The 22,235-nt window shown below is 41.3% G+C and overlaps 1 protein-coding gene across 1 annotated transcript; it reads left to right on the plus strand.

Moving 5' to 3' along the window:
• Window positions 1-4,974: 4,974 nt before the first annotated feature.
• Window positions 4,975-14,611, plus strand: fzd4 (frizzled class receptor 4). The gene is made up of 6 exons (XM_044032695.1): window positions 4,975-5,639; window positions 8,737-8,874; window positions 9,598-9,984; window positions 10,434-10,579; window positions 11,108-11,355; window positions 11,479-14,611. Exons 1-6 carry the CDS (start codon window positions 5,385-5,387, stop codon window positions 11,895-11,897), a joined length of 1,593 nt encoding a protein of 530 aa, XP_043888630.1. The 5' UTR covers window positions 4,975-5,384; the 3' UTR covers window positions 11,898-14,611.
• The last annotated feature ends 7,624 nt before the right edge of the window (window positions 14,612-22,235 follow it).

Raw genomic sequence — 22,235 nt, forward strand, 5'->3', positions numbered from 1 at the left:
TGCCAAGCTGAAAGGTGAGAATGGTTACATTCCCCCAGCAGGACCAAGATGGCCACAACAAGGATGTGGCCAAACCAACATGTATACATTTAAGAGGATGGTTGGTGTGCTCCACATGAAAGAGGAGCCCATACTTCAAATAGATGGGTGTAATGGTTTTCATGTACACCTTTTTTTACATTTTTTCTTTCACATTCTACCACACAAAGAAATTAAAAACGCCAAAATGTTTAATACTAAATGAAACAGACACAGTTCTGCTAAAAATAGAGGCAGTTGGCAACAAATTCTGAATTAATTTTGAACTGCTGGTATTAAATCATTTACGACAGATGCAAACGGCCTGCCCATGCTGGTGCCATGTCTGATTTTAGCTCCACTGAGCTTCACAGCTGTCTGCTGAAATAAGGCTACATTATTACCAATCATATATCCCTTCCTCAACGTTGGTGCATTTATTTTGAAGGCCAAAGGGCACAAAAACAGAGACAGTATGTTTCTGAGCAACAATTAAAAAAAAATAAATAAATAAATTCAATAAAGAAAAACTCCATACTAGAGAACTACTGTTAAATTAAACAATAAAAGAGGTGTGGACTTGATGTAGACTTTATTGGCTCCACTTATTTAACTTCTCGTTAATGCAAATGTAAGTTAATCACGCAGCAATTCACTGCCTTTAGGCATGCTGATGTTCCCACTTATCATCAGAATGGGGAAGAAAGGTGGTTTAAAGGAGCTATATGGAAGAAATGCATGCATGTATTCTCAGCCATCGTATTATATCAAAACATGACAACAATAAGTCATCAGAGATTAAGGAAACGTGTTAATGGCTTGACTGAAAACTATGTTACAGTCAGTCCATTCACAATTTAAAACTTCATTTACAGCCTGCCAATAGTTCATAGAAGATCTGTCTTTTGGTTCTTGTGAGATGAGGTGCTCAAACCACCTGGCAACCTGCAAGAGCCTCAAGTCTCTGGGGAAGACATAGAGGTAAGACGGTGCTCAGACTGGTTCAAGATGATAGAAAGGCAAGAGTAAGTCAAATAACCGCTCATTACAACTAAGATTTGCAGAAGATCATTATTAAAAAGCACAACATAGCTACCCTAGGTCTACAGATGGTCTACAGAAGACGACGACCATCCTGAAAACTTTATGTGCGTCAGTGAGTGTATTTGTCCAGCCAGTCAGCCACAAAAAGTCATTTTTATACTATTAAGGAGGTAGGAGAGCAGGCGGTGATGATGCAGAGTCAGGATCGGGGAGGTTTAATCCAGCTAGGCCAGCCAGGACACATGTCCTTCCACGAGCAGGGTTCTTCAGTATTAAACCATCAAAATGTTACCAAGGGTGTATAAATTTGGGTATTGGAAAACCACAGCACTGAGTGCTCTCTGTTAGCATCAACAGACAAAAATAATCCCATGAGTAAACAAAGTTTTTGGTATAAATAATTTAAAAAATGCCCTGGCTATTTTTTGCTTGGCCCACAGCGGTAGAAGAATCTCCACGAGTGCACGGCAAAACAGTCACAGACATCAGGCTGCATGTGAAGATTTCGATTTGTAGTTTAATAGTCTGATCTAATCTTAACTCATAAAAGCACTGATGGTGAATGTTTCTGAGATAAAAGATTGTTATCATCGTGCAAACAACATTTTGATTAGATATTCACTGTCCCTGTGGTTCAACACTGCACGGCATCTTCCACACAATCACCATGAATGAACTCGTCAGCATAACAGTTTATGTGATACTTACACTAACCTTTAAGTCACACAAATGCACCGTGTAAGCGTTATTCATATCTCAGTTCGTGTAAACTCAGTGTGCAACTTCAAATGTCATGGCTGTAAACAGATTTAAAACTTGCTAATTGCAGATTATTTGATTAGCAGCCAAATGCCAAGGCAGGCCGGTCAATTTTAATGGGATACCTGTTTGGCTATTAACTCATTGGTTTATGGGTTTAAAGGGTAACTGTGGTCATTATCCACTCAGTGTGACGGTCATTAGTTTGTCAGTTCTAACACTTTGTCTGCTCAGCCTTGCTATTCACACTCAGCTGTGAAAGTAAACAGAGAGGACGACATGTGCTGGTGGCTTGGGCTGATCATGTGCTATTGCAGTGACATCACTCTCACTTTCTTCAGATTAAATGACTTAAATGAACCAGATTGTGAGCCGCTTTTTCCTTCCTGCTAAAATTCTTTAAAGCCAGACTTTAGCTGCTTTCGCGCATGCACTGCACCGCAGGGATTATCCGGAAATCCTGTGTGTGTGAACACGAATGTCTGCAGAAGTCTGTCCTTTATTCTTTTTATTTATTCATTGTGATATATGTAGCTTCAAGTTTTTTATTGATTGGGATGTATGCAGCACTACTGAGCTCAAAGCGAAATTCTCTGAGGCAGAAATGAAACACATCATGTTGTATTACAGTATAATCTGCGATACATGTCTAAATGAACTCATGTGAGAAACTCTGGAGGATCCACAGTGAGTGAATGAGCGAGTGTGCGCTGGTTTAATGATTTATTAAACTCTTGCTGGACATGCCGTCACTGTAGCAGACATGACATGACATGTTTTGATGACATTCTCAGTCTTTTTATCTGATCTCAGATCAGCCTTAGTCTTAAACTTGGTGGCACTGATTCTGGCAGTTTGATTGGCTGACTACACTGACCAAGGACAGTGGTTGATTCCCGTTTTTTTAAGGTAAAAATGTTTGCACATACCTCTTTAACATCAAATTAGCAGGCATTTGTGAGCAGAAGCCTTCATATTCTCATTGGGAGTAAAGGTTAAAGGTCGCCTTTCTGTTTTAACCACCAATGTGTTTTGTTTGATTTGCGCTGTACACACACACAGAAGAATCTGTGTGTGTTAGCCTGTTGTTAAAAAATAAGAAGTTCTGCCACTGGCGCACAAAGACTTCTGGGATATGGTTGGCCGTGAAGGATACACCGATGTATGATTCATGTGACAAATGAGACATGAATTGATTGAAAGAGGGACAGGAGAAGCAATGAGACTAGTGTTAATCACCTGTATTTAATAATCACTTAAATACAGGAGAGAATGCCGATTGTATCCCTTCCCGCTGAAAGAAAAAGCCGAATGTGAGCAGGTGTAGTTGGGTTTTTTTTTTGGAAAAGGAGGTATAGTTGCTTTAAAGTAATCTGCTAGATTCTAAAGAGGTCTCCATCTCATGTTCCCATCCATTCACATCTTTCTTTTGTATGCATGTGCACAGGCAAACACACGCACCACGCCCCTGATAACCATCAGCTGCAGGGCACAGTCTATTGTTTCAGCTCAGTGCTAATTACTTCAGGCCTTAACCCCAGGTTCAGGCAGAGAGCAGCAGAGGGGGGTGGTGTGTATACAAATGCATGTGTGTATGTGTGAGTGTGAGCACAGAGAAGTGTGTGTGTGTGTGTGTATGTTGGCAGTAGGGGGCAGGGTTGACGGGGTGCAGAGGTCAGCGCTGCTGCCAATCAATTGTCACACTGGATTCACCTAAACATCACAGTATAATCCAGCAGGAAAAAACATGGCATCATCATGAGTGCAGCCAACCAGACTCCTGAGCTTGTCATGATAGAACAATTTACGTGACTCTCTTATCAAAAGCAGCTCCCGCAAAAACCACACACACGCGTCAGGTTAAAGAAGTTCAATTGAGTTTTGAATATAGTCAAGGTTTTATAAACGTAATCGAAAGGAATGTTATTTTGAACGGGAATGTTTTTGTCTGCCCGAGTTTCCTTCTGCACTGGAGTGTTCCCTTAGAATTGGTTTGAGCTTTAGAAAGGGCACATTTTTTAGGGTCCAGACTTCCTCACTTTCTCTCCGTATGTGTGTGTGTGTGCGTGTGTTTGGGTCATGAGTGGAATGTCAAAATCAGGTCTGTTATCTAATCCGAATCCAGCTGTGTCAAAGGGTCAACACACAAAATCAAAATACATAATGTTTGAATGTGGACACAAGAATATAAAAAAATGAGGTTAGAATTCTCACATGAAGGCTGTGTAGAGATTGCATTAAAAATACTTTTTCACCGTCTTCTGTTCTGAGGGCCTCATATCATTCCAGCACTGAAACTCGAGGCTCTATAGTATCACAACATGGTTTCAGATACGCTCTGCAGAACTCCGACATTGAGACAGTCTCACAATTGTGTATCTCACTTGGACAAAAACACAAATGGCCTATTCCTCGATCTGTCCTCCCCCAAATATTTGCAGCAAATCCAAGCACTTTCTCACCCAAGTCCACTTTTGCAACATAGACATGACAAAACAACACTCTTCACTGCTAATTTCATGCTGTATAAGAGAAACCTTCTCCCAGGGTGCCACAAGCAAACAAAACCTGTCCAGTATGTGAATTCATTGCAATGCAAAACAGATTTCCAAATGCTTCAGCATCACTTTAGGCCCTACTTTCAATTACAATGTCACAAGCACTTAGAGCTGACGGCCCCTTTAGAGAAGGAGAGTGGAACCTATGGTGAAGTTCCAGACAGCCTTAAAAGACCATTAGGGACTTTAAACATAAAATACACACACACACACACACACACACACACACACACACAACAAAATCTTACTTTACTTAATAAATTTACAGCCAATGAAAATAAATGCAAGCCACATCAGCCAGTATAAATATAGGTTCTGGATATTGTCAGAATTAGTTGGGGGAATGCCCTCTGATTTTATTTGCAGGAGAGGAGAGGAGAGAGAATGCAGTGCAGGAAAACAAGAGAAGAAAAAAGAAGGATGGGAGAGGAAAGGGGATAGGAGAAGGGAAAATGCAGAATAAAAGGAGAGGGGGCAGGGGGGTAGAGGAGCCCGCCCTCCTGGTCACGGGTTGGTCAGGGAAACCTAACTCCAGAGCATGGATTGGTCGGTCCTGCTCTGGACGGGGGAAACAGTCTCTCCACACAGACACAATAAAGTTTAGAGCTGGACGCTCGCAGGCAGTCGGCGAAGAACCCACACCACTGTGCGCAGTCACTGCGCTACGCTGCGCTTCTCCAAACGGACTGCGTAACGGGAAACAACGCAACCAGGACTGCAGGACGTATTCAGGTGCAGCTTTTGCAGCACCTTTTTGTTTTGCAGATAAGACGCGCTGTTGACCTCCCACAGATGATTCCCTGTGATTTTATGGATATTTTTAATCGATTGAAGTGCGCAGAGTGGGATATAAACCACAGCCACTAAAAGCGCACGGACTCCACGCGCTCCCCTCCTGTTGGACTACACTACAAAGACGCGCTGCGGTTACCAGGGTGACCTGACCTATCTCTGTGTTTGAGGAAATATAAACTGTGAGGCCAGCGACTTAGTGTCGCGTTGACCATGGCCGGGATGACGGTGTCGCTCACGGGGGCTGCCTTCCTCCTGCTGGCCGGTTCCCTCTGCCTGGTGCAGGCTTTCAGCGACGAGGTGGAGGAGATGACCTGCGACCCTATCCGGATCAGCATGTGCCAGGGTCTCGGATACAACGTCACCAAGATGCCCAATTTAGTCGGCAACGTGCTACAGTCGGACGCGGAGCTTCAGCTGACCACGTTCACGCCGCTTATACAGTACGGCTGCTCCAACCAACTCAAGGTACAGATACTGGACTGATGTGGCAGCCACTCAGGGCACAATCAGTGCTGTTAAAATAGAACAGAGTAAGAAAACACACACACAGGCTCTGCATTCACACATGCACACATTTAGGGACAGTGATCCTGGACTGAAAAAGGCACAGCCTTGTCTGGCCGCTATATTTGTGGGTGGATGGGGTGTGAGGCATTACTCATGATGTGTGGACCTAAACCATGCAGTCACATGATGGAGGTAGAAGCAAATCCCCACTGTTTGCATCATTACAGTTTTCAAGTACAGGAAAGTTTCAAATGTGGGAAGAGAGTGAGAGGACAGTGACTTGTCAGGACCACTTGTCCTCATGTGGACCAAACCCCATTCCTAATGATAAATACTTTCTGAGACGCTGGTTAAAGTTAGGATAACGATGTGAATAGCAGTTAGGATAAGGTCAAGTGTTAGCTGGTTACGGTTGAGGTTCTGATAAGTTTTTCATGATCAACTGAGGGAGGCCATGGTGTTCAATGATGCTGAGGATGAGCAAAGACATCGGACAAACACTAAGTTAAAACTTTGTTTTGATAGAAAACAAGACAGTCAAACGATATCATATAAAACAGAGTGCTGTTCTAAAGTAAATGTTTGTTATTGTCCTTGTTATACAGAGGGATTGAGTTTCGGATCATGTTGCACGAGACATCGCTGCACTAATGCTGAAAGCAGTTTTCCAACGTTCAGTCCTGGCACCAGTAGGACTCATAAGCCAGTCATAAGCCAATGCAGTGTCTTAATACGCACATCAGCATATAACTGTGTGTGTTTGTGTCCTCACAGTAAATAACAGCAAACCACTAACTAAGTGTGACAGTTCAAACATTTTTCACACATGTTTTGTCACATGGCAAAGTAGTATGATAAGCACAGGTGAGGCTGTGCCCAGTTAAGTGTCCTCACTAAAACACGCCACCGCGACAATGAGCCAACATGCTCAAAACCGGCAGCCAAATTAAATTCATCCGTCATTCATTTGATCACACAAACCCTCACTTTCCTTCCCGTGTCGTGTCATAAACGCCTGCCACCAGTGGCACAATTAGGCCGCTTGATTCCCGCAGAGTTAGAATAAGCAGACGTGTTGCTGCCTTCCCGCCATCCTTCCTGTTGTGCCAGGCTGTCATGCAAATTTCAATGAAAATGCCCCCTCTGTCTGTTGACATTCTGAGTTCATGCCCCACACAGCAACAGCTGAGTGTTTCGGTGCTATGTAGTGTAGTCTGCTTGTTAACAATAGTGCCCTCAGTGTCCCAAAACAAATGCAGCTTGTTTGCTTCATGCATCATGTAAAAGAAAATCTCATTACTCAAGTCTGAGATTTTACTGTAGACTATTACCATACTGTAATCGCTCAAATGTACACAAATTACGGGGATACCAGCAGGCGGCAGTGGAAATGAACGGACTTTTCTGAAAGTATGCTTCAAACTTTTTTAACTTTTCATAATGACCTGCATTTCCTTACACTGCATTTCCTTTACTTTCTCAAGTAAATTGTGCTTGCAGGCCCACAGTCCTGTGTGTCCCCGTTATTGCAATGTTACAGTTAATTACTGGTGCGTTCAGGTGCTTCCAAACAGCTCAGATTAATTTGATATGCCAAGTTGACACAGTGCTTAGGCGACATTTGACAGAGGAACGAGCAACTGCAGCGGAAAACCAAAGCGTCCCACTCCAGCTGTAAAATGTCTTGTAAGATTAACCCCCCTCACACGAATGCACAGGCACACACACACACACACACACACATGCTAAAGAGGGAGGAAAGGGAAACCATATCCCCTAACATTTGCTCTAATGGGAGGCTTCCTGACCAGTAACCAGAGCAGCTTTTAACAGTGAAGTGACAGCGCTCATGTTACCAACGGTCTGGGAAAACACCCAGAATGTGTTCCATTACAGTCACGGGTAGAGACGGCACAACTTACTGTAAGAAATACCAGAAATTGTTTTGCATGTAACTCAATCTCTTCTGCTTTTATAAACTCGTGTGAATTTAGGAGCAGACTCATAAAAACACGCACACGCACATACTCCTTTACATGGTAATATGGTTGTAAAGTTTGCCCATTCAGTTTCATCAAATCACATCACAGCTTTAATAAATACAGGTTAGTCTATGAACAAAGATCTTCTTTTGTGGTGAGAAACTTGATACCGATTTCAGATCAGCCGGTTTGCTCCATTGAAATCCTTGCTACTGCCGCAAAACCGATCAGCAAGCAGTAAAACAAATTGAGAAATACTAAAGATTTTTAACTGTCCTTATAATAGTCTACATTTAATGTGTCGTTATAATTGTCATAGTTCAGTTCTGACATGACACTAAGCAGGTATATCCCCATGCTAACAGGAGATGTATAACGTTTCTGTGTGTGTCTAATTCCCAACCACAAAACCATTGTTGGAGTCAAGTTTTATTTGGGCTCTGCTCAAGTTCAAGATCAAAGCTATAAATTCTAAATATTTCATTGTAACACTGTAATTCTTCAGGAATCGTCTGGAATATATGTGTATTTGATATACTGATATAATTTGTGTTTGTTTATTATCACGAGCCCGGCACATTTCACAGATTTCACTGTATTGCAACCTTTTGTAACCCCTGCCAAAGTACCTATTCCCACACATTTGATGACTGTTCACTATCTTTGTATCCCTGACTTGGATATCTATTTCAAAACCACTGCCATGGGACAGAGAAAACCCAGCATTACCCTCAGTGTTAAGTCCACAGATTGATTTTAAAGACATAAAGTTGTAAGTATAACCTTGGAGCAGGTTTGTCTTGGACTCTGAGTTTTGGACTTTTCATCAGAATAAACCCTCAACTTGAAAAGGTGATGTAACTTACTGCAAGTGAAGGGCAGATGAAAGCAGAGCAGGATGGTGAGGGGTTTAGATGGAGGGTTTTGAGTACAGTGTATCCACCAGGTAGTGAAGTAACTGTTTCCACTTGTTTACCTCCCACTTCAAAGTTTGAAGAAACAATGTAGCTGAGACTAAAAAACATGTTTTGCAATTTGTTTTGATACAAACTTTTATCTTTGTTTTTCTGCAGTTCTTCCTTTGCTCCGTCTATGTGCCCATGTGCACCGATAAGGTGCCTATCCCCATCGGTCCATGTGGTAGCATGTGTCAATCTGTCAAGAGGAAATGCCTCCCAGTACTCCAGGAGTTTGGATTCATATGGCCTGAGGTGAGTCACACCAGCACAGGAATATCCTGCGTGTATTGAAAAATATAGCTACTGTTGTTTTAGCAATGCTATAATGACCATTCAATATAATTTTTGAGAAAAATATTGTTTATAACATGTATGCAGTTTTAAAAATAAACATTAGTTCTATTATGCCAGTTTTTTTAAGACATGCTTGAACACTACATACCAATGTGCTTGATATTACATCATTCCAACCCAAATGCCTACAATCACAGAATCCCCCAGAAGGTCACAGGGTGATGCAGTGGCTAGCATTGTTGCCTCACAGCAAGAAGGTCACTGATTTAGATCCCAGTTTAAGCCTTTCTGTGTGTGGAGCTTTCATGTACTCCAAGTTTGCATGTGGGCTTTCTCCAACTTCCTCCCATAGTCCAAAAACATACAGATTGGAGATCAGGTTAAATGGGCACTGAATAGCTGTTAGTCTCTGTGTGTTGGCCCAGTGTGTCTGCTTGGGTTGGCTCCAACCCCCCTGCAACCTTCATGTGAACCTTCAAGATCATTTATACATGAAACAGAAGAAAACCATCAGTTACCAATGATTGTAAAATGGCAAAATTGACCTGATTAACCAGCTTATCAACTTAGCAGTTGACCAAAGACAAAACACTGGCATAGATTTGCACAAAGTGCTACAATTGCTATCTATCATAGACTGCTTAAATGATTAAATGCCTTTGACCGTCATATTTTCTATAGGTGCTCAACTGCAGTCTGTTCCCACCTCAAAACGACCACAACCACATGTGTATGGAGGGCCCAGGAGACGAGGACTCACCCTACCAGCCCGTCCGTCCTCCTTCCTACCAGGAGGAGTGTCAGGCCCTGGGATCTGCCCCTGACCAGTACACGTGGCTCAAACAGACCGAAAGCTGCACTCTCCAGTGTGGCTACGACAGTGGACTCTACCGACGGGGGGCCAAAGTCTTCACGGATGCGTGGATGGCGGTGTGGGCCGTACTGTGCTTCCTGTCAACCACTCTGACAGTCTTGACCTTCCTGTTGGATTCCCAGCGTTTCTCCTACCCAGAAAGACCAATCATCTTTCTGTCCATGTGCTGTAATCTGTACAGTGTTGCATACCTGGTAAGTAGGAGATCACACACTGTTACAAATACATGAACGCTTCTTACAAAATCAAGATATTCTCAGATAAGAAGAGTCCGTAAAATCAGAAAAGGTACATCGTGCATAGTCTTGTGTTTTCTTGCGCCGACTTCTCATTCCTTTCCTTGAATTTGTTTTTATGCTTAATGGAATAATGTACTATGAACTATATTTTTGATATTTTCTAAGATACTGTATAATTCAAGACATGACAATTAGACCATATTGCTAATTGCTAACTTGCTCCATTCAGTTCCCACAGCAAGGTACCAAAATAATTAGATCATGAGATAATTTGGATAACTATAACTTGTTTTTCTGTTTTTTCTGTAGTAAAAGGAGATGACTACTTTTGGAGTATTCACAAGTGGAAAGATTATGGTCAAAAAATGCATATTTTACATTCATTGTTATATTTTACTTTGTAGGTACGCCTGACTCTGGGGAGGGAACGAGTGTCCTGTGACCTGGATGCCACCGCGGTACCGATACTAGTACAGGAAGGGTTGAAGAGCACTGGCTGTGCCATAGTCTTCCTCCTGCTTTATTTCTTTGGCATGGCGTCCTCACTTTGGTTAGTACAATCTAAAACCATATCAGTCTGAAATCCTCTTTCCCCTGTTGCATTATTGTCATCAGCTTCTATTAATAAACTCTGGTGGAATAATTGGAACTTGTTGAAAGTTGCATCCTGTTTTCTTAAAAGCCCAACTATCCTGTCTCGTAACCGCCGTTATAGATGGATTAATTTCCTCATTCAAAGACAGCCTTTGTAAAAATGGCCCTCAGTTGCAGTGGAAACACAGTGCCGTGTCATCATTTCTTTTTCTTCCTTTTCACTTTGCCCCCATTTTCCTGTTTTTCTTCACACTTCTCCTTTAAACCGCAATAAGCTAGAAAATCTCAAGGACACTGTTATGCAACTCGTAACTATGTGGTGTCGTGATGAATTTATTACCACAGAGGACTGCAGATGTTTGGCTTGGATTTGGAAGTTTTCAGATGCATTGGCAGTAAACAGCATCTTGTATGGAGGGAAATACTGTATGTGGCACAATGACTCCACCTCTAATCCCTCACTCTTGCTCTCTCTGTCTTCTAGGTGGGTGATCCTGACACTCACCTGGTTCCTGGCCGCTGGACTGAAGTGGGGCCATGAGGCTATTGAGATGCACAGCTCCTACTTCCACATAGCAGCCTGGGCCATTCCAGCAGTTAAAACCATTGTTATCCTCATAATGAGACTGGTGGATGCAGATGACCTGACTGGACTCTGCTATGTTGGCAACCTGCAGCAGGAGGCGCTCACAGGCTTCGTGGTGGCTCCACTGGCTTCATACCTTCTCATTGGTGATTAGAATAAAACTATCAGAGTATTTTTGTGTGGCATCTTTCCTCTTCAGTGCTCACACCTATAATCCTCCATGTAATGAACCTCGTTTAACAGTTTTCTTTTTTCGTCCGTCACTGCAGGCACGCTGTTTATTTGTGCCGGCCTGGTGGCTCTATTCAAGATCCGCTCAAACCTGCAGAAGGACGGTGCCAAGACGGACAAGCTGGAGCGGTTAATGGTGAAAATCGGCGTGTTTTCCGTTCTCTACACTGTCCCAGCGTCCACCGTCATTGGCTGTTACCTCTACCAGCTGTCCAACTGGGGAGAGTTTAAGGCCAACACCAGGGATTCATATGTGGCATCAGAGATGCTTCGAATCTTCATGTCACTGCTCGTGGGAATCACGTCAGGCATGTGGATCTGGTCAGCAAAAACACTCCATACCTGGCAACGCTGCTCTGCCCGGCTGATCCGGGACAGCAGGGGAACCCGAGCGGGTAAGCGGGTACCAGGGGAGGGCTGGATCAAACCAGGCAAAGGGAATGAAACAGTGGTGTGAGAAGGAACGAGAGAATGGACAGGAATGGACTTCTACCTGCTTCTCTCTCACTTTAATAAACGTTCCGCCTGCCTTCGTCCTGCAGTATCAAGTGGGAACAGGACGAGAGGGAGATTGATAATGTGATACAGGAGTGCAGCAGGAGATTTCTCATGAAAAGCCACTGGATGTGACGACATCAGAGAAGATTGCAAGAGTCCAAAAGCATGCCTCACCCTCACTGGCAGACTCTGGAGTTAAGGAGAAAAGAGGACTGAGTCACACAAATTGCAACAACAGCCTCTCTGCCTCAGATACACTCAACTGCCCAGAGATAAAGAAAGCAAAAAAAAGTGAAGGAGAAAGAGAGACGGACAAGGCAGAAGAGAAGCATCAATATGCAGACCAGACACATCAATAAGCTTTGTAGCACCACGTCTACCTCTGTCTCTCTTTCCTCCAGAGCCCACAGCAGAAGAGAGTGAAGCTGCTGGATACAGTAAACCCTTAGGCCTTTGTGTGTTTATAGGGTCTTATGAATTTTTAAATGTTACACTGGAGGGTCTCGGTGCAGATCTTACACAAATAGAGACTGGAGTTTCCCAGAAGTGTCTGACACCCTTGAGAACCCGTGCCAAAATCAAAATGGACAATGAAATGCCAGACAAAATATGATGAAAATCTGAAATATTCTCTCTGCCTGCAACGGACTCACATTCGAACAACATTCTTCATTTTGTTCATTATTGTACATTATGAAACGACAGGTATTGTTGCTCAGAATTGTTTCTTTGGGGGGGGGGGACCAGCTCTAAGCTGTAATAATGCACTAAAAATATATACAATATGTGAATTGCCTGTACTTGGTCTTAAGTGCATTACCTGGGCCGGCAGGGGTGGGACATATTACAATTATGGCAAAGTCCATATCATATGCACAGAGCCATTAACATGGACATTTTGGTCCATTTCTATACATCAAAAAGACATGTAGTTTATTGTTCAATTTGTTAAAACACATTCTAAAATCATAAGAGATGTGTCAGCTGGGATTGGCACCAGCAACCCTCATGTGGAGGATTGATAATGTTATGAAGGCATGGTCGTTTAGTCTGCCTTTGCTATTTCATTTAAGTCTGGTAGATATGAAGTCAAACCACAATGAATCCTGGGAATACCCCACTTGTGCCTTTTTTTGACCCACATATGCGGAGGCGTTGATGCGCCTGGGAAATGTAGGCCTGCGTTACCACAGCTCAGCTAAGTTTGCCTCTGAGGAATGACCACCAAATCCAGGAAATTCAATTATTCTCTTTCCAAAGATCAGGCCCGAGGCAGGTTAAAGAATGACAGGTTATGAGACAATCACTTACCAAAAGACACATTATGCAGTTACAGCTTTCACACGTACAAACCTATGCAGGGACACACAGGAATCAAATCCCCTGAATCTCACCGCCTTAGATATGAACATTATCCAAAAAAAAATGAGTGACTACCTGTCAAATTTTGTCTGATCACCTGAGTAACTTCACCACAGAAGCAAATTGAAGTTGGCACCGTCTTTAGACGAGTCTGCTCTGCTTGCATACTTGTGTGTGTCTGGCTGTTTCTCTCTTTGGCCCACTACATGCCTGTTTCTCTTTAACCTCGTCTGCTGCATCATGGCTCATTTCCCAGACGATCATGTCATCCATGTAAAGGATTACCGTTTGTTTTATTTTAGAATCTCGTGGATGGTAGGAGGTGACGTTCTGATTCGCTTTATCTTGCACCACGTTTTGAGATAAAGGGCCTTTTCCACCTTTTTTAATTTCAGTTCTTTTGTAACTTTGCTGACTTTTTTTTTTTTTACGTCTTATCGCCGCATTTGCCAAATTCTGCATCTGCTCCTGTGCACTGTATATTTGCCTGACAATCTAATAAGCAAAGCTCTTGTATTTCAGTGATCCTTTGAATGTATACTGTGTGGGATTGTGTGTCAAATGTTGCCTACATCTGAGTAAACAAAGTTGGTTCTGAGCAATTTTAATGTATGAGGGATTGAATAAGTTGGATCTTTGCCTTTGTGCGTCTCATATGAAACCAGTTAGTGCCTCGAACAGCCTGCCATAGGTATTTTTGAAGTGAAACCTTTAGAACCTTTTTTTTTTTTTACTCAATATGTTAAATGCAACCTCATTGCATTCAAATATGCTTTCAGTGGTAAAACCTAATATCATGAAAAATCAGTCTTTCCCGAGCCAGCATACCACGGCACACTTATATTTCCAAAGTCAAACAAACATGACAGAGTCAAAGTGAATTCAATTATCCTGTGAAGACCTCCCTCTGAGCTAATGCAGTTTTCCCCCTCAAACATGATCACACTGAGCTTCAGTAAGACATTTCCATACAATCACTATTTAGTTGTGCCTCAAATTGTGCCAACCAAAACAAAAGTGTGTGTGCCACTGCCTAATGACGAAGGAGAACCACTGGTAACATGGACTTGACATGATTTGTAAGAAGCCAGCATATGAATTGTCAAGTCATTTCGCCGACAACGATCGCAGCCTTTAAGGTCTGGACTGTTCATTTTTGTAGATAAGTCATTGCGTTGATGAAGTAAACATGTGTTCAAAAGAAATTGTTAATTTATCCTTGTACAAAATGACAAAACATTTTTAAAACTTGTTATTTAAAAAAAAAAAAACTTTTGTATCAGAAGATGAATAAAAGCTTTTTGTTTCCAATTCATGTGTGTGTGCATGTTATGTGAGACCTAGACAAAGGTTGTTGATACTGACGTTTAGGGCTGCAACTAATGATTATCTTCATAATCAATTAATCTGTCGATTGATTTCTCGATACGTCGAGTAATCGTTTGGTCCATAGAAAAATGAATTCAGGTTTAATGATTTCTTTGTCGTATGGAGCAGAGAAACCAGAACATATTCACATTTAAGAAGCTGAAAAAGCATAAAACTATACTATAGTTGTGTACTATAGTTGTTTTTAAGGAATTAAAACCAGTTTAAATCCTTAAAAACACTATAGCTGACGATTTATTCAGTAATTGAATTATAGTGGATTCATTGAGTAAGTGTTTCAGCCCTAATGATGTTTCATAAGCATATGAATGGGTGAGCAAATGAATAACTTACATATTCTGCATTTTTTATAAACTTAATTTTCCAGACGGAAAAGTCTGTCAACAAGTAACAGCAAGATTTAGTCAGTGTAGTCAGTGCAGATGATGTTAGTACCTCATACAACCAGAAGAAAAAGACATGAGGAAACGAAGGAGGGAAAATCATCATTGTCTTGAGCTTGCAGAGCACAATATGTTAAAAAAAAAAAAACGTAGAGTTTGTTTAAGATGCTGTTTTGTCTTTCTAATTAGTGTACTTTTGTTAGTAACTGTGCAGGCCTAGCACAATTGAACCTGCACTTACTTTTACTGTCTCCCAGCCGTGCTCACTTAACTGGTTGAGCAATGCTGCCACCTCTTGTCTCAAGAGACAATCTGTGTCTTGAATCTTTATCAGACACTAATGCTTTTAACCAGCAAATTATTTCCTTGTTAACTCTACACATGTGCACAGCAGTGGCTCTGTTTCAATGCGCTTTGTATGTCTTTGTAACAGTCGCTCTGGTCCAGGATACGAAACGCTCCATAACCACTAAATTTGTTTTGAATCCACAGTGGAAACACAGTGATTATGCTGTGTAAACATTACTGTACCATCCATCACATCAAATCAGACATGAACTTATAACCTCCACAACACTCACACACACACACACGCACACACACCAAAATTAGAAGTCATTTGGTTTTACAATTGCACTTAATGCACCTTGTACTGTAATTTACCAGGGCAAGAGAAAAATTGCAACTGGAGAGGCTGATTAATTATGGGCACGCCGATGTGTTTGTGTGTAGACGACACAAGAGACGGAGAGAAAATGGAAAGAGAGAGAGAGAGCTCAGATAGCTTTCCTGTAATTTACTGTGAGTGAATTGAGTGTTTGTTTAAGAACTCACTCAAAAGCCTGAGGTAAAGGGAAAGTGACAGCATCTACGGCTCTATTGTTTCCAGATGTGGCTCCACTATCACACACACACACACAATATTCATACATGGGCAGGCATGTTCACAGACATGCACTTTCACACAACACAGACGACACACAGCATAACCTTAAAGGAGGTTTTTTTTGTGGGAGTGCACATTACAGCAAAACACATGCAGTTATGCTTTTCCATTTGCCAGAAAGTCTCAGGTTCACGTTTCTCACAGAATGCCACAGGTCATTTGTCTCAGGGCTTCTCCCTCCACGTGGTGGTTCGCCGTTTCTGTGGCTGTTTGGAGACACGAGCACAACTTGTCACACACACAGCTCTCCTTAAATGCTGACCTTCCGGCCTTGAAAACAGCAGAAACCTTTTTAAACTTTATATCACACTCACGATCACAAATGACAGTGTTGCAGCATAATCTACTGATGTATATCTGCATTGGGTCACGACCAGTTCACTCTACGAGTCGTGCACGCATGCACACAGAGCCACACTTTGTTCCACCCCATTGACAAAGTGCATGCAATGATGTTGTTTTTTTTAACATATTTGAAATGTGAAAGGGCACTATTAAAATTCCTTGGACTGATATCCTTGGGAACATGTTTTCAGAGCCGGCCTCTCTTGTGTGTAATTGTATATCGCTTATGTGCATTTACACGCATGGTTGTGTGACGACATCGTAAAATGAGTCAGGGCTGAAATAAGGAACCGCAGACTTAGGGGAAGAAAAGAAGAAGTGAGAGAAAACAAAACACAGAGACAAAAATAGAGAAGAGTAAAGCGAACGAGAGGAAGAGAATATGAAATCTGTCAACCGCCAACACATCGCTGCAGCTGTTCCCGCTCAGCAATGTTGAAATAATTTTCCCTTTCTGCTTGGCATCTATGCTCTATGACTAGTTTTGAGTAATGGCCACCACTGGGGATTCTGGGTGACGTAGTTGTCTTGGCCTAAGCGCCAATTTGGTGCAAGGAGGATTTGTAAATCCTGGTTCTTGAGCCAAACAAGCTAAAGGGTTGAGACTGAAATCCAAAAGCCCAGCCAAGAGAGAGAGACGGGGGAATTACTCACCATCATACGGCATGTGAAACACCGCAGGGGGGTGAGAAAGGTTAGATTTACTTGTATGTACTGTATGTTCCAGGTCTGATCAAACAAACACACATCAAACAAGCTCATAAAAAGAAAAACTTTGTACATCATATTAAGCACTATGTTCTGATACGTTGGACCAAAACTGCCGCAGGACCTCTTTGGACTTTTTCCTTGCTCAACACAAATACCAACTCCACCCAGCCAAGTAAAACAGCACCTTGTCTTTGTCACCACTAGATGTCACACTTTGTCAATTTTGTCACCTCAGGAGAAACTGAGGTTATGGTCACCTTTCGGCACCTTTCTGTGTAAACCCACCTATCCTTCATTATTCCCATCATTTGGGAGAATACAAAAAAGAATCAACTTATATATCAGTTGACCAAAGATATTTCTCAACAACAAACTAACAAGGAGGACTGTGGTGCTACTTTACCAGACAAGAGACATGATCTGATTACAGCTGATGAACTGAATATGACTTCAGTTTCACTTCTATCTCATATGCAACTTTAAAACTAGACATTTATGGTTTTTGAGAGTCTCTTTGTCTTTTCAAAAACAATATGGTGACAGAATAGGTAATGGAATGATTATTAGATGCAGTTTTGGTTAATAAAGTTATACATAGATCGGGTACTTGAGAACATCACCACTTGAACAAACATTGTGCTACTTCAAAATTGTAGTGAATAACTTAATGAATAATGAAACCATCGTCTAACAAAGTTTGCACAATACCGATCTGACTCACGCTTATCTGCTCCGTGCGCCGTTTGTCAGGACAGCAGTGTTTGGATCTCATGCCATCCAGCAACATTACTGCGCTGCACACAGGAAGTGATTTGTTTTCTGTCGAGACAGATGGAGGCTAAAGCAAATAACTACAAAAATCCCCCAAAGTTACAAACCGCAGATTGAATTCTTCCTCACCACATTTCACCTTTTTCCACTGCAGAACAGACTCATTACTTATTGAAGCTTTCAGTCAGCGCGGCTAATTACAACGGATGGAGCATTGTGCTACAAAAGAACCTTAAAAGGTGGAGGGTGTTCTTCCCCAATAGATACAGAAAAACAGTCCAGTTCTCTAGAAGGATTCTAGTTGCTCAGGACTTGATTAAATTATTTCATAACATACACTTTTTGCAGTATAACACTGTAGTATGATTTGTTGTTTTTACTTATTTGTTTTTAGGTTGCCTTTTTTATTAAATTATTTTTACTTTTAGTATTAAAAACCAAGACCATGATATCATATTGTGTTCCTCATATTCCTTACATGTTGATGCTTGATAACAGGCAGCCAGAATAATAATGTTTGGATGTATTTAATATAAAATCATGAGTAAAAAAGTGTAATACTGACACTTTCAGCACATTCCTCTTAAAACAAACTAGATGAGACAGATTAACTTTAACTACAGTTTGGTTGTGGTGATATTTTGCCTAATGGAGGTATCTGAACACCACTGTCTCATAAATTCATGCAGGTGAATGCCTTCACTGTGTGTAACCGAGAGGATAACTGCTAAAAAAAGGCGGCAAGTATTCTCACTTTGTATTACAACAAAAGTGATTAATGAGCACAGACCACAGGCGAATGTAATGTGCTATATCCAGAAATGAATGCGTGTTCCGTGTGTCATCTATCTCACAACGCAGAGAAAGGTCCCATGTGGCGCAATGCAAGGAAACTGTAATGGCACTACTGTGTTACAATGAGTAAATGTGGCACAGACGGACCGAGTGATTCCCTGTTTTTTTCAGCATGACATTAGTCAACTTAACAAATGTCAGCTGGTCAATAAAGACACACACACACACACACTGAGAGAAGGTGAAGAAAGTGTGCTGAAGTACGGTATATGCAAATTGATATTCGAGGAGGGAGAGTGTGGAGGTGGATGGAGGTAAGACAATGAGACAGACATTGGAGGTGGTGTTGTGGTGATGAAGAAATGTCAGAGAAGACACAGGCTACTAAATAGAACATAATAAATGACCTTGTTGTTTCCTGCCTGTCAGAAATCCATACAGGAGAATAACTCATACAGACATTCCATTTGCAAGAGCTCGTCGGTTTATTTCCTATTATCAAGTTCACAAGCAGAAAAACAGAAGCCTTAGACAGAGCTGCGTGAAAAGAAGTATCCAAAGCCCTTGAACTTGTTTTTCTCTGCCTTTATTGTTGTTCTTTATGCCTCTGTGGCATGCTGTGCTAACATGTCATGTGTCACATCATCAGCTCGACCATGTGCGTTTGTCTTTGCTCACATCAGTGACCTTGTATTGACAGTGCTGCAAATTGCACATTTTAAACTTTGTTCAAGGGCTGAATATCAATGAGACAATTAGCTAATGATCCAAGACTCGCTCGTGTTTCTCAGAAGTAGTCGGACACTCAACAGTCCCACCTCTCCACACAGATATGGGAATTAAGCAGCATGAACACACACAGTAACAAACACCTAAAGGTCATCAGATAAAATGGAAATGCTGGTGCGGGAGTGGACGAGAGGCCTGGAGGGTCAATTAAACTATCTATTTCTCTTTGTTCTTTCAGCCACATGACTGAAAAGCAGGTTCCAAGAATGTGTGTTATATGAACAAAGTAAAAAGAAATCCCTTAATACTTTGACTTAGTGCTCGACAGAATTCATCTTAAAATGATCAGCAGGGATTCATGTGACACAATTTCCATTTATCTATGTCTTTAAATATGAGACACCGACACTGACATGAGACACTGTCTTTGAAATGACTCGGCACAAATATGTTGTTAACAGCTTCATAGTTCATAAATGGTCCAAGATTACTATATCGGAAGACACTCAGTTTTTGATATCACTATCGGTATTGGACACAAAAAATGGTATTGGGACACCTATTATACATATAATTCCCTTTCTCTGACACATGCATGAGTGAAATCTGTAGGTTTCACAGGTGCCGTTTCCCATCTCATCTGTTTGGTTGCAGCTTTGTGCACACCTTCACGTGCTCTTGTTTGATGAAATTTGTCTTATTACAAATACCCAGTAATGTTGTTTTTCCGAGAGAGAGAAACTGTATTGCTAGATAAATTCTACATTGTCAGTCAGCACCCAGCTGCAACACAGTGGTCAGGTAATGGCCAATCTCTCCTTTTACTATCAGTGGTGATAAAGCTTTGTTCACATTTCTGCAGTAAAAAGGAAACTGATTTTATTCATACTAAACCCAAAGGAAGGAGGCTGTTTATATATATAGTTGCAGACCAGCAGGTATAAAAGATGAGAGGTACTGATAGTTTGTGCACAGACTGAACCCTAATTATATTTCCCCCCAAGGCCTGTCTGCACATCACATTGCTGTGAGCTGGATACAGGCAAACCTTTTGATTTAAAAATTAATCATTTTCTTTTTTTTCCTGGGGACATCACTGCAAGTATGGATGCATGGATGTTCACAGCATATTAAACTATTTAGTTGTGGGAATTAAAATCCCTTAAGAGTCATGCTACGAACGTAAAAGCCGCTTCTCCCAAGAAGGAAAATGCAACTGTAATGTAAAAGTTAGACGTGTGTGTTATACACGCACTTGATTTAGTCATGAAAAACACTCCAGCCTGACAAGCAGCGTAGGTAATTTATACATTTCTTGCCTCATCAGTGATTTAGGTTTTTGTCTGCAACACATGTGGGTTCTTTCCACAGGCTTTCTCCATCTGTGCAAGCCAAGAAAGCCGTGGCATCAACTTTATATGACTGAGAACATTAAAGTGAAGAACAATAGAGGTAAACGCTGAGTGCCTCCACTTATGTTTCCATGTCGGTGCCAGAGAATGTGGATTTCTGGCACCAAGGCAACACCAATCAAGCTTGATTATAGGGATGCACGATATTGGCCCTTTTTTTTTGCCGATATCACATATGCCTACATATCAGGAGTGCTTGGGCCGATAACTGATATCGAGATATATATATACACTACCTTTTTCATGCTTTTCATTCATTCTCTTCTGTAACGAAATAAGTTTTCATACTCATGTTGCAGCAGATATAACCATAAATGTTGTTCATTGTGCAAAATAAATACAATAAAACACAACAAGAAATAATAGTTGGAGAGGGCGCAAGCATAGAAATGAAGGAGGTAGCAACTTATTAAGCCGATAAAGTTTTAGTCTTTAGTCAGATCGGGTGATCTTGGTGGGTTTGCAGATATCTGATGATACATTTTAAAGCCTATAATATCATGCATCTCTACTTAAGTACTCTTTCCAGAATATAAATTTATACTGTGCGTCTGGTGGTAAGCATATAGTTATTAAAAATAATTAGAAATATGGACAGTTATTAATATCTTTAAAATGGGCATCATCTTAGATACAGTTTCATCTCGTTTTTTCCTGGTTGCCATGTCCAAAAAGTCATCATTTTGCACAGAACAAATTTTCTTGAATCCATGACCTCCATATCATTTGAATAATTCAGAATCAGATCTGCTCATGCAATTGGTGACCTGCCTTTGACAACACTGGCAGCAACAACTGGGCACATTCAGAACGTTTCCTCAGTATTGTAGTCTTAGATTTATTTATTTTAGATCAAACATAAATAAAACAAAATAAATGGGGTTGGAATAGGACTGAAAAACCGGTTTACATTACTGAGCAAATGGCAAATTTTTTTCTCAATTGACAAATTAATGAAATGTCAAACAATAGCAAAGAAAGTTAACAAAACAAAAAAAAATCTATGAGAACGATCATGAAGAAACATGGGGCACTTTGGGAGTTTTGATTTAAAAATGACAAATATCACAATACTTGAGGGAAAATGTTCTTTCAATGCAGTTTTTAAATCGACCACTCACTGAAGCTCTTAAACTCCTGACCTCGCCTTTACCAATATCCTAGCAACTGCACTGGCTTTCACTCCCTTTTACTCCCATGACCTGAACCATGATTGACTGCCTGTGGCTTTGGCAGCTGGTGGAAGTGAAGTAATTAGTTTTGGAAGAAGGTGAACAAAAGCTGGAGAATTCATTTTCAGAAGACACGTTGAGTGAATAACACTTAATAAAAACCTGTCACGTACTGGATGAGCAGGTGTCCTGCTGTGTTCTTCCACTTCCTCTCATTGTCCTCTCAGTCAGGATGTGTGGCTGCGGTCCTCTTTAATAAAGCATTGTTATTAAAAACTAAGT

Source organism: Solea senegalensis, linkage group LG8 (genome assembly GCF_019176455.1).
Source record: "Solea senegalensis isolate Sse05_10M linkage group LG8, IFAPA_SoseM_1, whole genome shotgun sequence".
Classification (NCBI taxonomy): Eukaryota; Metazoa; Chordata; class Actinopteri; order Pleuronectiformes; family Soleidae; genus Solea; species Solea senegalensis.